Here is a 13,009-nt window from a genome sequence, read left to right as displayed (position 1 = left end):
AGCGTCAGTCCGGGTTAGTTCCATTCAAATCATGCAAATTAGAGTCCAAAACAAGGGAAAAAGAGTTTGGAAAAGTTGATACGATGGAGACGTATCAGGGCGCGATTCACTTGGACCAATAAGCATGTGGGCCATATCCGGAGCATGCTGTATAGGGGCGCGATGCAATGGGAGGCCAGGTTTCTGTAGTGTTTGCTGCGGGCAGTCACACGGATAGGGTCTGACCATGTCCCACTGCTCTTCTCATAGGGAGACGATGCCCCCCTAGACAGGGGAGGTTCCACATCGAGGTGAGCTGGTTAACCCAACCTGGGTTCATGGAGATGGTGCGGCAACACTGGTTGGAGGCCGCTGCTACACCGCCTCGGGCTTGATGTGTGACGAACATATGACCTCACTGCTCGCACCTGACCCGCCAGTTTATGCGCGGGTGGGGTGCCAACCTGGGCGCGGAAGCTACAGCATGCAAGGCATCCCTTCTCGCCCAGCTTAAAGACCTCGATGTGCTGGCCGACTCGGTGGGCATCTCGGCTAATGACTCGCTGAGGTGCTACACCCTAGAATCCTAGCTAATGGATATATATAAGAGCGGGGAGTTATTCTAGCAACGTCGTGGAGGCCAGAAGTGGCTCCTCCAAGGGGAGGCGACATACTTCTAGGCTCTTTCTAATGGTCGGTGGCGTAGATGCGCTATCCCATGCCTCCGGGAGGGTGAAAACCTTCTAGAGCATCCGGACGAGATCCGGTCCCACATCCACTCCTTCTACAAGGAGCTATTCTCGGCGGCACCACGACGTGGTGCCTTGATTTCCGATAACTTTTAGTCCCCCGACGGATGGGTGTCGGAGGCCGAGAACGCGGAGCTTACCCTCCCCTTGTCGGAGGATGAGGTAGGCATGGCGATCGCCTCTATGAAGGCATGTTCGGCCCAGGGACCTGATGGGCCGTCGGTAGTCTTTTTCCAGAAATTCTGGAATTTAATAAAACCGGTGATCATGCCAATGTTCCATGAATTTTACATTGGGACTTTCGACATGGCTCGGATCAACTACGGTGTGATTATCGTGATCCCCAAAATAGTTGGTGCGACGAATATTAGGCCCTTTAGGCCTATTACAGTTATCAATGTGTTGGAAATCATTTTCTCTAAAGTTTGCGCGGTGCGGCTAGGCCCTGTGGCGGAGCGGCTTGATCACCCCCTTCAGAGTGCATTCTTGAAGGGTTGTCGGATTCACGACGGGATCCTAACACTCCATGAAATCGCACATGAGGTCCATGCACGGGGGACTATAGGTGTCTTCCTCAAGTTGAACTTTCACATGGCTTACAACCTCCTGGATTGAACCTTCTTGCAGGTGGTGACACTACAAGAAATATGTCAACTAGTGACCTTCTGGTAGTGACCCTCGCAGAAATGGTCGTAAATCTACGACCATTTGAGATCAATTTGTCGTAAGCTGTTCGGGAGGCTCCAACCCCAAACCATAACGACTGATTTGGTCAAAAAAGGTCGTAATTTCCTTACGGGAAATAGTCGTAAAGCAGATAACACTCGTCTTCTGCTTAATTTCTAGCTAATTACGACCAATATAGATGGTCATAGCTATGACTAGGTGCCACATCATCAATTTTGCCTATGTGTCAATTTTTGCCCTAGTTTGTGAAGCAACCTACTATTCTGTCATTCCCAAAATTCTCCAAACATTCTCATAAATTCTTTAAATCATATACTCCCCAAATATGTCAAAACCCTTCCTTCCCTAGTTCAAAAATAATTCAAAAATATTCATTTTCCTATTCTGTTCAGAATAGCACATTGTGAAGGAAGTGCTATTTATATTTTCATAATTTCCCACAAAAATTTTGGGCACTCTTTCATATCCATATCATTGCCTCATGAAAAAAAAATCATCTCCATTTGCCAAGTAAATCTTTCTCAGCAAATTTCCAAAGTTTCTATTCAGCTAGAAGATTTGTGAAGGAAAGTGTTATCCACGAGTAACCTAATGAGTTGAATTTTTTCCACATCTTATATATGCCCAAATAATAGCTCTCCATAAAATTTGAGCCCCATATAACAATCCATGTGAGCTCACCATTGTATCTTTGTTTCTGGTAATATTTTCAGTTTGTAAAGCGACTACATTTTATATTGCTTTATAAATGATGACAATTTACCAGAACATGACCCTGACCATATAACCTCCCTCCACCAAATTTTAGATCATTTAGCGTAGCCAATTTCCCTCAATATTTTTCCCAATGTTATGTTCAGTGTAGAGCATTGTGAAGGAAGTACCAATTTCGTTTAATCAAATGGTATGAAATGTTTACAGTGTCTTCATATGAGAAAATTATCATAGTCCTCCAAATTTCAGCTTCATCCAATCATTTATCTGACCACAACTTCATTTTCTATTTTCTGTCCAGATTAGGACATTGCAAAGCAAGTGCTATCTAGACACCTCCTATTGCGCGCAAACTTTTTTGGCTATCTTCGCTATCCAAATAACTGCCACATGCCAATATTAACCTCTATTTGCCTATTAAATCTTCCTCAACAAATTTCCAAATTTTCTACCCAGAGAGAAGCTTTATGAAGGAAGTACTAGCTAGGAATATCCAAATGATCTAAGATTTTTCCAAATATTCTATATGCCCAAATGATCCATCTCCACAAAATTTGAGCTCTATCCAGTAATCCATGTGAGCTCATCATCGAATCTTTTATTCTGGTCATATTTTTAGTTTGTGAAGCAAATATATTTTAGATTTCTTAATTACTATTGAACATTTACCAGGGCATGTTCCTACCTGTATAACTTATCTACACCAAATGTGAGCTCATTTCATTTATCCAATTCCTCTCAATAATTTTTACAAGTTTCTGTCCGTAGAAGAGCATTGTGAAGGAAGTACCACTTTGGCATGTCCAAATGGTATAAATTTTTTACAGTGCTTTCCTATGCCCAAATCACCATCCTCCACCAAATTCCAGATCAATCCATTCATTGATTTGAGCCCAGCTTCAACATTCATATTTCTGCCTAGTGTGGTACTTTGCAAAGAAAGTGCCACCTAGGCTCCTTCATTTGAGCTGAAAATTTGCCAAGACTGTCTCCTTAGTAGATGATCATCCTCACCCAAAAATCAAGCCCATTGGCCATGTGAATTTCTCACACCGCTAATCAAACACTTGGCTGCTAATTCATGTTTGAGCTTATTTCAGTCTCCTTGTGAGATTATTCTGTTGTATTATTCTTACTAACACCTAACGGGGGAGCGATCAAACCACCAGACATACCTAGGCTGCCCAGAACGCGTGGCGATGCCATAGTCACGCGGTGACCACGCGGTTGGCATGCTCGCTTACACGCTCTAGAGTTGGGGCCCTCACACACCATCCAAACCTCGATCTATTGCCACCACACCATGTATCTACCAAATGGATACTTATGTACCTAAAAATGATTTTTGGGAAAAATAAAGAGCAAAGTATAATGCAGTTGCAGTTCAAATTTGACACGCTTCCAACTGAATTGACATAAATTTATCTTTTTCACGAGCGATGTATAAAAGCTTTTGACACCCAAAAATTTGGTCAATTGTACATTAAATATGTCCTGCTATTTTATAAAAATGATTTGGTCTAATTTTGCAACAAATATATTGTAGGCCCTTCACATTTTGGACAGTCGAAAAATGGAAAATGAGTTTTTCGTCCAAAGAAAATGAAAAAAATCCTTAGGCAACATTGCTTGCTATTCCAAGATGCTCCCTTGTGGACAATATTATATCTTTTATACAAACTATGCCATGAATATGGCCATAAGATTGATCATTTGGCTTGAAAGTTATGAACCTTCACACATGATAGCTCATTTTTTACAACACTTTTTAAAAATAATTGTCGTATTACAAGTTTCTTATTTTTCCTAGTAACTTGGACACATATAATGACAAAATATGTAGGTTTTCCATTTTTTGTATTTTTTTGAATTGTTCATGTCCATTTCCAAATGCGGTCAAAACGACGGTCATGGCCGTTCCTGGCTAGTGGTTGAATCTTGGAAAAATTTTGGTGTTTATATGATTAAATGGATACTTATGTACCTAAAAATGATTTTTGGAAAAATAAAGAGCAAAGTATAATGCACGTGGAGTTCAAATTTGACCCGCTTCCACCTAAAACGACAGCAATTTCTTTTTTTATCAGCGGTGGATAAAAGCTTTTGGCACCCAAACATTTGGTCAATTGTACATTAAATATATCCTAGTATTTTATAAAAATGATTTGGTCCAATTTTGCAACATATATATGTAGGTTCTTCAAAAAAGAACTCATTTTGGGCACTCGAAAAATGGAAAATGAATTTTTCGTGCAAAGAAAATGAAAACTTCCTGAGGCAATATTGCTTGCCATTCCAAGATGCACCTTTGTGCACAACATTATATCAGTTGTACAAACTATGCCATAAATGTGGGCATAATATTGATCATTTGGCTTGAAAGCTATGAACCTTCACACATGATAACTCATTTCTCAGAACACTTTTAAAAAATAATTATCGTATTACAAGTTTCTTATTTTTTCTCGTAACTTGGTCACATATAATGACAAAATATGAAGGTTTCCAATTTTTTGATTTTATTTGAATTTTTCATGCCCATTTGAAAATGCGGTCAAAACGGCGGGCGTGACCGTTCCTTGGTAGTGGTTGAATCTTGGAAATTTTTTGGTGTTTCTCTGATTAAATGGATACTTATGTACCTAAAAAAGTTTTTTGAGAAAAATAAAGAGCAAAGTATAATGCAGCTGCAGTTCAAATTTGACCCGCCTCCAGCTGAATCGTGTAGAAATCTGTCTTTTTAGGAGCGGTGGATAAAATCTTTTGACACCGAACCATTTGTTCAATTGTATATTAAATATGTCCTAGTATTTTATAAAAATGATTTGGTCCAATTTCATAAAAAAATCATTTTGGGCACTCAAAAAATGAAAAATGAATTTTCCGTCAAAATAAAATGAAAACTTCCTTACGCAACATTGTTTGCCACTCCAATATATGCAACAATCAGCCGCCGTTTGAACCAAATGGTTATAGATGAAAAAATCATAGGGCGTGTGAAGATTTGGGTCTAAATTTTGAAGATTCAAGTACCAAGCAGCCGACCAATGAGAAGAGAGGAACCACCTTCACGCGGATCACCAAGTTGGACACAATATGAGCCATCCACCAAGCACCCATCCAATGGTGGATGTTCTACTGAAAAAACAAAACCCTAACCCACCTACCCAGGCTCTCGTTGTCGAGATCCAATCAAGGCCGCCTACCCACCATTGTCGTCTCTCTCACTCTCCAGATCTGGCCTGCACTGCCTCCGTCTCCCACCCATCACCGCTGCCCCCACTCACCCATCGCCAACGCCCCACCACGTCCACCTAGAGGAGGCAGCGCGGGGCACATCTCGCTCATCCACCCACATCTCTCTCGCTCCCATCGCCATTCCGGCGAGGTAAATCTCTCTCCCCCCTCTCTCCCTCCGGTGTCGCCGCCGCGGTTCGAGCGCGTACCACGGGGGGCTCGAGGTGGGTGGTGGCGGTGATGCTGCTGGTGGCAAGCGTGTTGGTGGCAAGAGCGGCGACGCATTCGTCGCGCACACCGGAGTGCGCGTCCAAGCTGGTCGGCTGCGCCAGCTCCATGAACAACACAGACGCACAGATGCCGCCGGAGACCTGCTGTAGCCTGCTGAGGGAAGCCATCAAGAACGGGCGGGCCTCTGCGTGCTCTGTGCCTCGTTCGAGATCTTCAAGGCCTTCAACATCAACAAACACCGACGCGCTCCGCCTCTCCAAGCGTTGCGGAGTCACCCAGGACATCAGCAGCTACCCAAGTAATTCAACCGTCCCCCTCCATGTCCTTCTTTCTAGGAATTTTTACCGCATGGACCAGCAAAATCTAGATGTGAAATCTTGGACCAGATGGCTTGCAATGAAGAGCGTGGAGGCATCACTAGTTCTAGATGCCTTCATCTTCCCCACTCCAGATGCGCTTCCTCTGTTTCTCGACCTCACCATTTCTTTGTATCTCGCTGATTCAGGTCCTGGAGCTTACCGGCATCGCCGCACGGGACAACAAGAGGGCCCGGATCACGCCGTGCCACATCTAGTTGGCGGTGCGCAATGACTACGAGCCGACCCAGGTGTTGGAGTCCGTCCTCATCTCCGACGGCGGGGTGCGGCCCGACATCAACACCGAGCTCCTCTACAACATGGTCAAGGCCAAGGGCTCTGCCTAGATTAGATTAGTGTCCCATCTCTGACGGTCGGGTGCTGCCCAGCATCCACACGACGCTCCTCCCCAACAAGGCCAATGGGTCTGCCTCCCAGGACTTTTAGGTTAGATTAGTGTCCCTGTGATGTGAATGTTTTGGTTTGCTGTGACATCAATGTTGGTGGTGGATCTAGTTGGAATAGATTGCAACTTGCAATCTTATTCTTGTTATTTCCTATGATTTCTGAATGCTAATCTGCGTGAAACCCTGGTTTAATGCCTCTCGGACCAAAACAGTCCAAGATATTTGAGCAATTTGAATTTTTTTTATATGTGGGAGTGATGTATGAGATTATGACAAGTGGGCCCCATTTGACTAGTGGACCAACTCAAAAATATAATGGCTGAAAATAAAAATCAATTGATTGTAAGAAGGCCATGGCCCAAAAAACAAAATAAAAATCAATTGATTGTAAGAAGGCCATGGCCCAAAAAACTAAACTGTTGGGCTTGGCCCATGTAGTTGATTAAAAATGACTTAAAAAGGCTGAATTGTTGGGCTCGACCCATCTATAGCATCAAACTGAACCTGGCTGATTCTGACCTGCAACGAATTGAATTGGTCGTAATTTCACCGCATCAGCTTACCACGTTGGATCCGACGCGGCCTGAGCAGACAACCAGTGACCAAAACAATTGGTCGTCGGACCAACGACCTTTCTTTGATCTTAATGTCTTCCACCATTCCAAAGAAAGGTCGTTATAGTTCATTAGAGACCCTCAGCTTTTGACCATCTGAATTTGTTCGTAAAAAGGTCGCAAATGGAAATCGACGACCATTCGGAGACCAATATTGAAGGTCGCAAGTTAGCATATTTCTTGTAGTCTCCTGCCATAAGATCGCCACCGCCTACATTCATCGTCGTTGTCGACCACCTCGAGAAACACTAGGCAGGATGAATCATCCACACAAAATGCAGGCAAATCCTTCTTTAATATCTTCGATTCTGGTTTAAATAAAGTGCCAATACTATCTGTGTACTAAATCGATGGTTTTGATTCGCATTGTCCAAAGTTTTTGGATATAATGGGTTTGTGCAACAATGGCCATGTAATACATGACAAGCACTTCTTCATAAGCCTTCTCGTGGGTTTTGAAGACAGGTTGGTATGTTTTTTACGTTGGATATTCTCTCAAGCATGTCAAAACAACGGGACACACTATTTCACAAAATCTTATAATAAAGAGCATTACACAAGACACTACACATGCAAACGTAACATCCCCGCGGTTAGAACTTTGCGATACTAAACTTGAAAAAATTACAAAAGTAAAAATAAAGTGCAGTTATCAAAAGATAGTGTAAGAAGTGGTTACCTCCCTTAATCTTAATTAAGCAAAGGATTAGACTCTTTTACTGTTGAGGCGCATATGACCTCTCCTCTAATATACATGAACCTTGCTTCAATATATCTCCTTGTTGTGTGGTCCGACGGCAGACCTCTGATAAACCTGCTGAAAATGGACTAAAAAGAAAGATAAAATTTGTGCTTTAGTGGGTTTTCATTTTTCTTATAGCACAAAGGGTTAGCAACACAAGTTATAAATCATCTGCCTCACAATGATCGGTTCATTAACCTAAGCACCATGCTCAAGTAAACAAACCAGGTCTAGATGGTAACCTGGAGTTCCATGCTCAAAAATAAATAGACTGAAGACACAAAGCTAAAAAAACACACCTACGGAATTTCAGGTTACCTTCTGCTTTCTTTATAGCCAAATTGCTAGGCTTCGGTGCCCCCTAAGGTGATCCATCTGGATCCAAGGAATATCAACCCTTAGTGTGAGACCTTCCTCTGACCGGACGATATAATTTTGCCTTAGCCTCCTCATATTTTGGGTACTTTGACTATCTATATGACTAATAAAGTATAACTTATATGCTAATAAATACACTCATGGATTTGTATTTGAAAAAGTTTTCTGATGATATATTTTATGCGACATACGTTTACACTTTATTAGTTAAATTTATAGGTTAAATTTTGACCCAAAATAAAAGGATGACTAATAGACCCGGACGTATGGAGTAAGTTGAAGACTAAAAATCCATGGCTGACTTATAAGTCGAACCGGAGGCAGTAGTGTGCTTTGTTCCAAGTCGTTGAACAAGTCGGTCCTTTGTCAAGCAGAACTGCCTCCTTTTTTTGGAAAGGGAGCTAGGTTCAAACCCCCGGACTCTGGATCAATCGATGCATAGGTCATTTTTATTAATTATTCAACATAGGTCTAACAAGAACATACATCAAACCATCCGAAGCCACCAATCGCATCTACAAAACTCGATAATGTGGAATGCTCTCACTCCCCATATATAAAACCGATGCCGTCATCGATACATCCACATAACGTATCGGAACCCACAATTGGTACAGCAGAACTGCCTCCTGGTTGCAGCAATTCATATATAGTATCTAATAAAAACAGGAGTCCTTTATAAGCATACAAACATACAAGCATAAACAAACATGCATCCACACACACTTATTGTTTAATCATCAAGGCAATCTATGACTTAACATGGAAAAGCTACAGAGAAAAGGTCATGCTTTAGTATTCCACTACACAAAGCAAAAGCTACAACGGCCCATCTAGCTACAGCCATACAGTTTCTCCGGTTTGATTGTTTCTTTGCAATACACAAGCAATTCGTATATGATTAGTTGGCACCCATGGCCATGGCAGAACAGTGTTGTTTGTTGGTACTACTCCATCTCCCTCTCTCTATCTCTAACCCTTTCTCTCTCTAGGTGTGGGGGCACGGCAGGCATGTCGCTTGCGCAAAGCGTACGCAGTGGAAGCTTGGCTTGGCGCCATCTAAGCTAGCTTCTTCTTCTCTGTGGTCTAGTATCTCTCTGTTTGGGTTTGTTTTGTACATGGTGCATTAGTTCAATCATTATGAGATTTGAGGTACACTTTTTTTAAGAACCATGATGCGAAGGCAGGGGTTCCCTGCATTTTTCATTAAAAAGAATAGAGATGGTCCAGTTTATATGGTAAACCAAAAAAACCTAATATGTCCCAGTTAACTAGGGATAATCGAATGAAACCGAAAAAAAAAACTAGAGCTTGAGGATAAGAACCAGGAGGAGAAATAGAGATTTGAGATAGTACATCCGATCTCATATTTATTTTGTTTTTACTTGGGAAATACCGAGTCATGGGGTAACTGTTCCAGTATAAGGTCATTGAATTTCTTTCTGGCATACTACTTCTGCTGGGTGACATAATTTTTTTGTCTGTGGTCAATCAAAGTATTGCAGGGGATATTTGGTTCCCATACTTCCATGGGAATAATAAGGGAAGGAGAAAATTCATGCTTCCAAGTCCCAAGATTTTATTTATGACTGAATCGCCATTTACTGACTAGAGACACCCTAGCATGCAGCACCAGAATGAGTAGTATCCACACTCCTCTTCTTCCCCTTCTTCCAAACCTTTTGCTTTTGTTCATACGCACCATCAAAACTTTTCCCCTCTCTCTATGCTGTCAGCCAGGTGATCCTCATCTCCCTCCCTCCCCCGTCACTCTCTCTCTCTAGTGAACTTCCCTTTCTCCCTCTACAGCCTCATTTACACCTTTAGGGCTACTACACGCACACACAACACCTTTATCTCCGTCTCACATCACCCTCTCTCTCTCTTCTTCTTCTTCTCCTCTTGACGATCCATACCGAAGCTCTCTCTCTCTCTCTATTTATATTAGCTGCCATTTCCCATCCACACGCTGTCTCTCCTATCTCCAGCTCCACCGTAACACCAATCGCTCCATCCATGGGGGATCCCTACACCAATTTTTTGAGGGGCTACAGCCTCCGCTACTCCAACGCAGCGGCTTCTTCCTCCTCCGCTTTCCCCAGCTACACCTCCTACCTCCACCACCCACCCCCCTCCTCCCCTCCCATCAGGGAAGCCCTCCCTCTCCTCAGCCTCACGCCTTCCTCCTCCACCCAGCACCACCATCATCAACACCACGATCAAGAAGATCACAAGGTCGTCACCACAGCCTCCTGCAGCAGCCAGACAGAAGCTGACGATCAGGCAGCCGGGGAGGTCACTGTCGCCCTGCACATCGGCCTGCCCAGTCCCAGCCCCTCCGATGCAGCAGCCGGCTGCGGCGACCACCACCAAGAAGCACCGGCGGCGGGAGGAGGAGCTGCTGAGGAGAGAAGCCAGCAGCTGCAAGAAGAAGGACAGGAGGAAGGAGAAGGGGAAGAGGAGGATGGCAGCACGATGGCGCTGGGGGTGGGGTGCGCATCCCTGGGGATAGGGAGGCTCACAAAGGGGCAGTACTGGATCCCCACCCCGTCCCAGATCCTCATTGGTCCCACGCAGTTCTCTTGCCCCGTCTGCTACAAGACCTTTAACAGATACAACAACATGCAGGTGAGGTGATCCATCCATCCATCCATCCATCGATCCATCTTCGAATTGATTTGTGCATGCGTCGGATTTCATTTTTTTCGGTTCTGTTTAGTTCTGAACTTCTGATCCTGTCTGGTCTTGATATGGGGGTTTTAGTTGATTTTGCATGTTTGTGCTGTGAACTTTACTTTTCCAATCTTTCTTGCGTGAATTGGATCGGCGCATGCTCTCTGGCTTCCTTTGTCCTGTGCGAGGTGCAGTTGTGGCGGATCTAGGAGGAAGTGCCGCTGCTTCTACTAGCAACTAGCATACCACTTCTCTCTCCTCTGCCGTATCTTGTTGATTTGACCAGACCGGGGGCGAGGCAGAACCGCAGAAGAGAGAGGGCATGCAGTAATGGCTCTGGGACGGCCATTGACATGGAGAACTCTGAGCTCCTATGCTGGCTACTGGCCAGTACTAGGACTGACCGATCTTGGAGTTTGCGCTTGTTGTGCCTTTTCAATTCGCAGCGGGCTCGACGCGCAGAGAGAGAGAGAGAGAGAGAGATCTGGGAAGAAAGATCTAGCAGAAAGGCATCTTTATCATCTTTCCCTGATCAGTTCCTTCAAGGTTACACAGATCGGTGTGCGTCTCAAGCCAACGCCGGCCACAGACTCCTCCTCCTCCTCCTTCCTCCTCTCTCCCCTCTGCGACAAACCCCACCACGAGCAGTGCCCTTGAGTCTCACACAGTCCATTGCCCAGACCCCTTCTTGATAACATCCCTTTTGCTTCTGCTCTCTCCCTCCCTAATTGATGCATCTACGCAGCTACAAGTAGATGCTAGTAGCAAGAGAGAGATGGTCCCTCTGCAAATTAAATTATGCCCCCCATCCCCCGTTGCCTCAAGCACGTGAGGATGGAGAGCCATCACTTCGTCTTGCACCATGGTAGCTCTCTCCCTCCTGACTAGCCACAGTGCATGCAGCGGCAATGCCGCTCAATAGCTCCGATCGAGCCGCTGTACACACGCAACGAACACTCTGCGGCCTGCACCAGCTGCAAGCACCACTCCGTGTCCAATTTGTCCATGCATGCATGTGTAAGCCATTACAACTCTGTCTGTCTGTCTCATGTCTGATCCATCAGTTGCCATGGACGCTTGCGCTTGCTTGCAGATGCACATGTGGGGCCACGGGTCGCAGTACCGGAAGGGCCCCGAGTCGCTCCGCGGGACGCAGCCGACGGCGATGCTCCGCCTGCCGTGCTACTGCTGCGCGTCGGGCTGCCGGAACAACGTCGACCACCCGCGCGCCCGCCCGCTCAAGGACTTCCGCACCCTTCAGACCCACTACAAGCGCAAGCACGGGATCAAGCCCTTCATGTGCCGCAAGTGCGGCAAGGCCTTCGCCGTGCGCGGCGACTGGCGCACCCACGAGAAGAACTGCGGCAAGCTCTGGTACTGCGCCTGCGGCTCCGACTTCAAGCACAAGCGCTCTCTCAAGGACCACATCCGCGCCTTCGGCCGCGGCCACGCGCCCTGCGGCATCGACTGCTTCGACCTCGACGAAGACGACCGCGACCCTTCCTCCGAGGTTGACCATACCGTTAACACCGCCGCCGCCGCCACCACCACCAACGGCGCCGGCAGCGACCGTCGCCATTGGAAGGCCAATTAACCGAGACGGTCCATCTCTAGGGCTACGGCCTGCTGCCATTGGGTAAGTATATATGCATGTGAGCTGAGGTGTGGGAGCGCAAGCTACTGGGAGTACGTACGTACTGTACTATCTGTATACATGAAGCTTGCAGGCAGGCGTATATAGTTGATAGTGCGAACCGTGAAGGGTGCATTTTAATTGTCCAAGAAAAGGTGGATTATACATTTGCAGCTGGATTAATCAAGGGAACGATCGGTGCATGTATGGTTATGACTTATGAGAGAGGTGAGTGAATTTCTAATTGTTTGGGTATAGCCTACCCTAACTAGAGCTTCATTGTATGTGTAGACTTTGGTTTGGTATATGGTGATACACATTATCAAATATTAATTCAAAATTTCAAACAAGTTATCATGCAATGTCCGGCCGGTGGCATACTGTCTTATTACTACTACTAATCAAGTCTTCACATCTTTCGTGTTCAAAATTTCATCTGAGGTTTTTAGCACTAGCCGTGGTATATTGGCGTTTTGCATGTTTGTGATAATCCTTTTGAGATGATTGGAAGTTGTAAATAGTACCTATAAGTTTTTTTCCCCTTAGATAAAGAAGTGTTTTACACTCGTGTTTGTGAATTGATAAGCATACTTTTGTGTTTCCCACTGC

General features: G+C 44.9%; 1 protein-coding gene across 1 annotated transcript; it reads left to right on the top strand.

Annotated features, from left to right (window-relative positions):
- Window positions 1-9,740: 9,740 nt before the first annotated feature.
- On the top strand, window positions 9,741-12,762 carry LOC123413166 (zinc finger protein WIP2-like). The gene is made up of 2 exons (XM_045106115.1): window positions 9,741-10,722; window positions 11,861-12,762. The coding sequence occupies exons 1-2, from the start codon at window positions 10,111-10,113 to the stop codon at window positions 12,359-12,361; spliced, it is 1,113 nt and encodes a 370-aa protein (XP_044962050.1). The 5' UTR covers window positions 9,741-10,110; the 3' UTR covers window positions 12,362-12,762.
- The last annotated feature ends 247 nt before the right edge of the window (window positions 12,763-13,009 follow it).

The sequence above is a fragment of the Hordeum vulgare genome, chromosome 7H (genome assembly GCF_904849725.1).
Source record: "Hordeum vulgare subsp. vulgare chromosome 7H, MorexV3_pseudomolecules_assembly, whole genome shotgun sequence".
Lineage (NCBI taxonomy): Eukaryota > Viridiplantae > Streptophyta > Magnoliopsida > Poales > Poaceae > Hordeum > Hordeum vulgare.
Note: the sequence above shows the minus strand (reverse complement) of the source record. Positions and strands in the feature narration are given on the sequence as shown.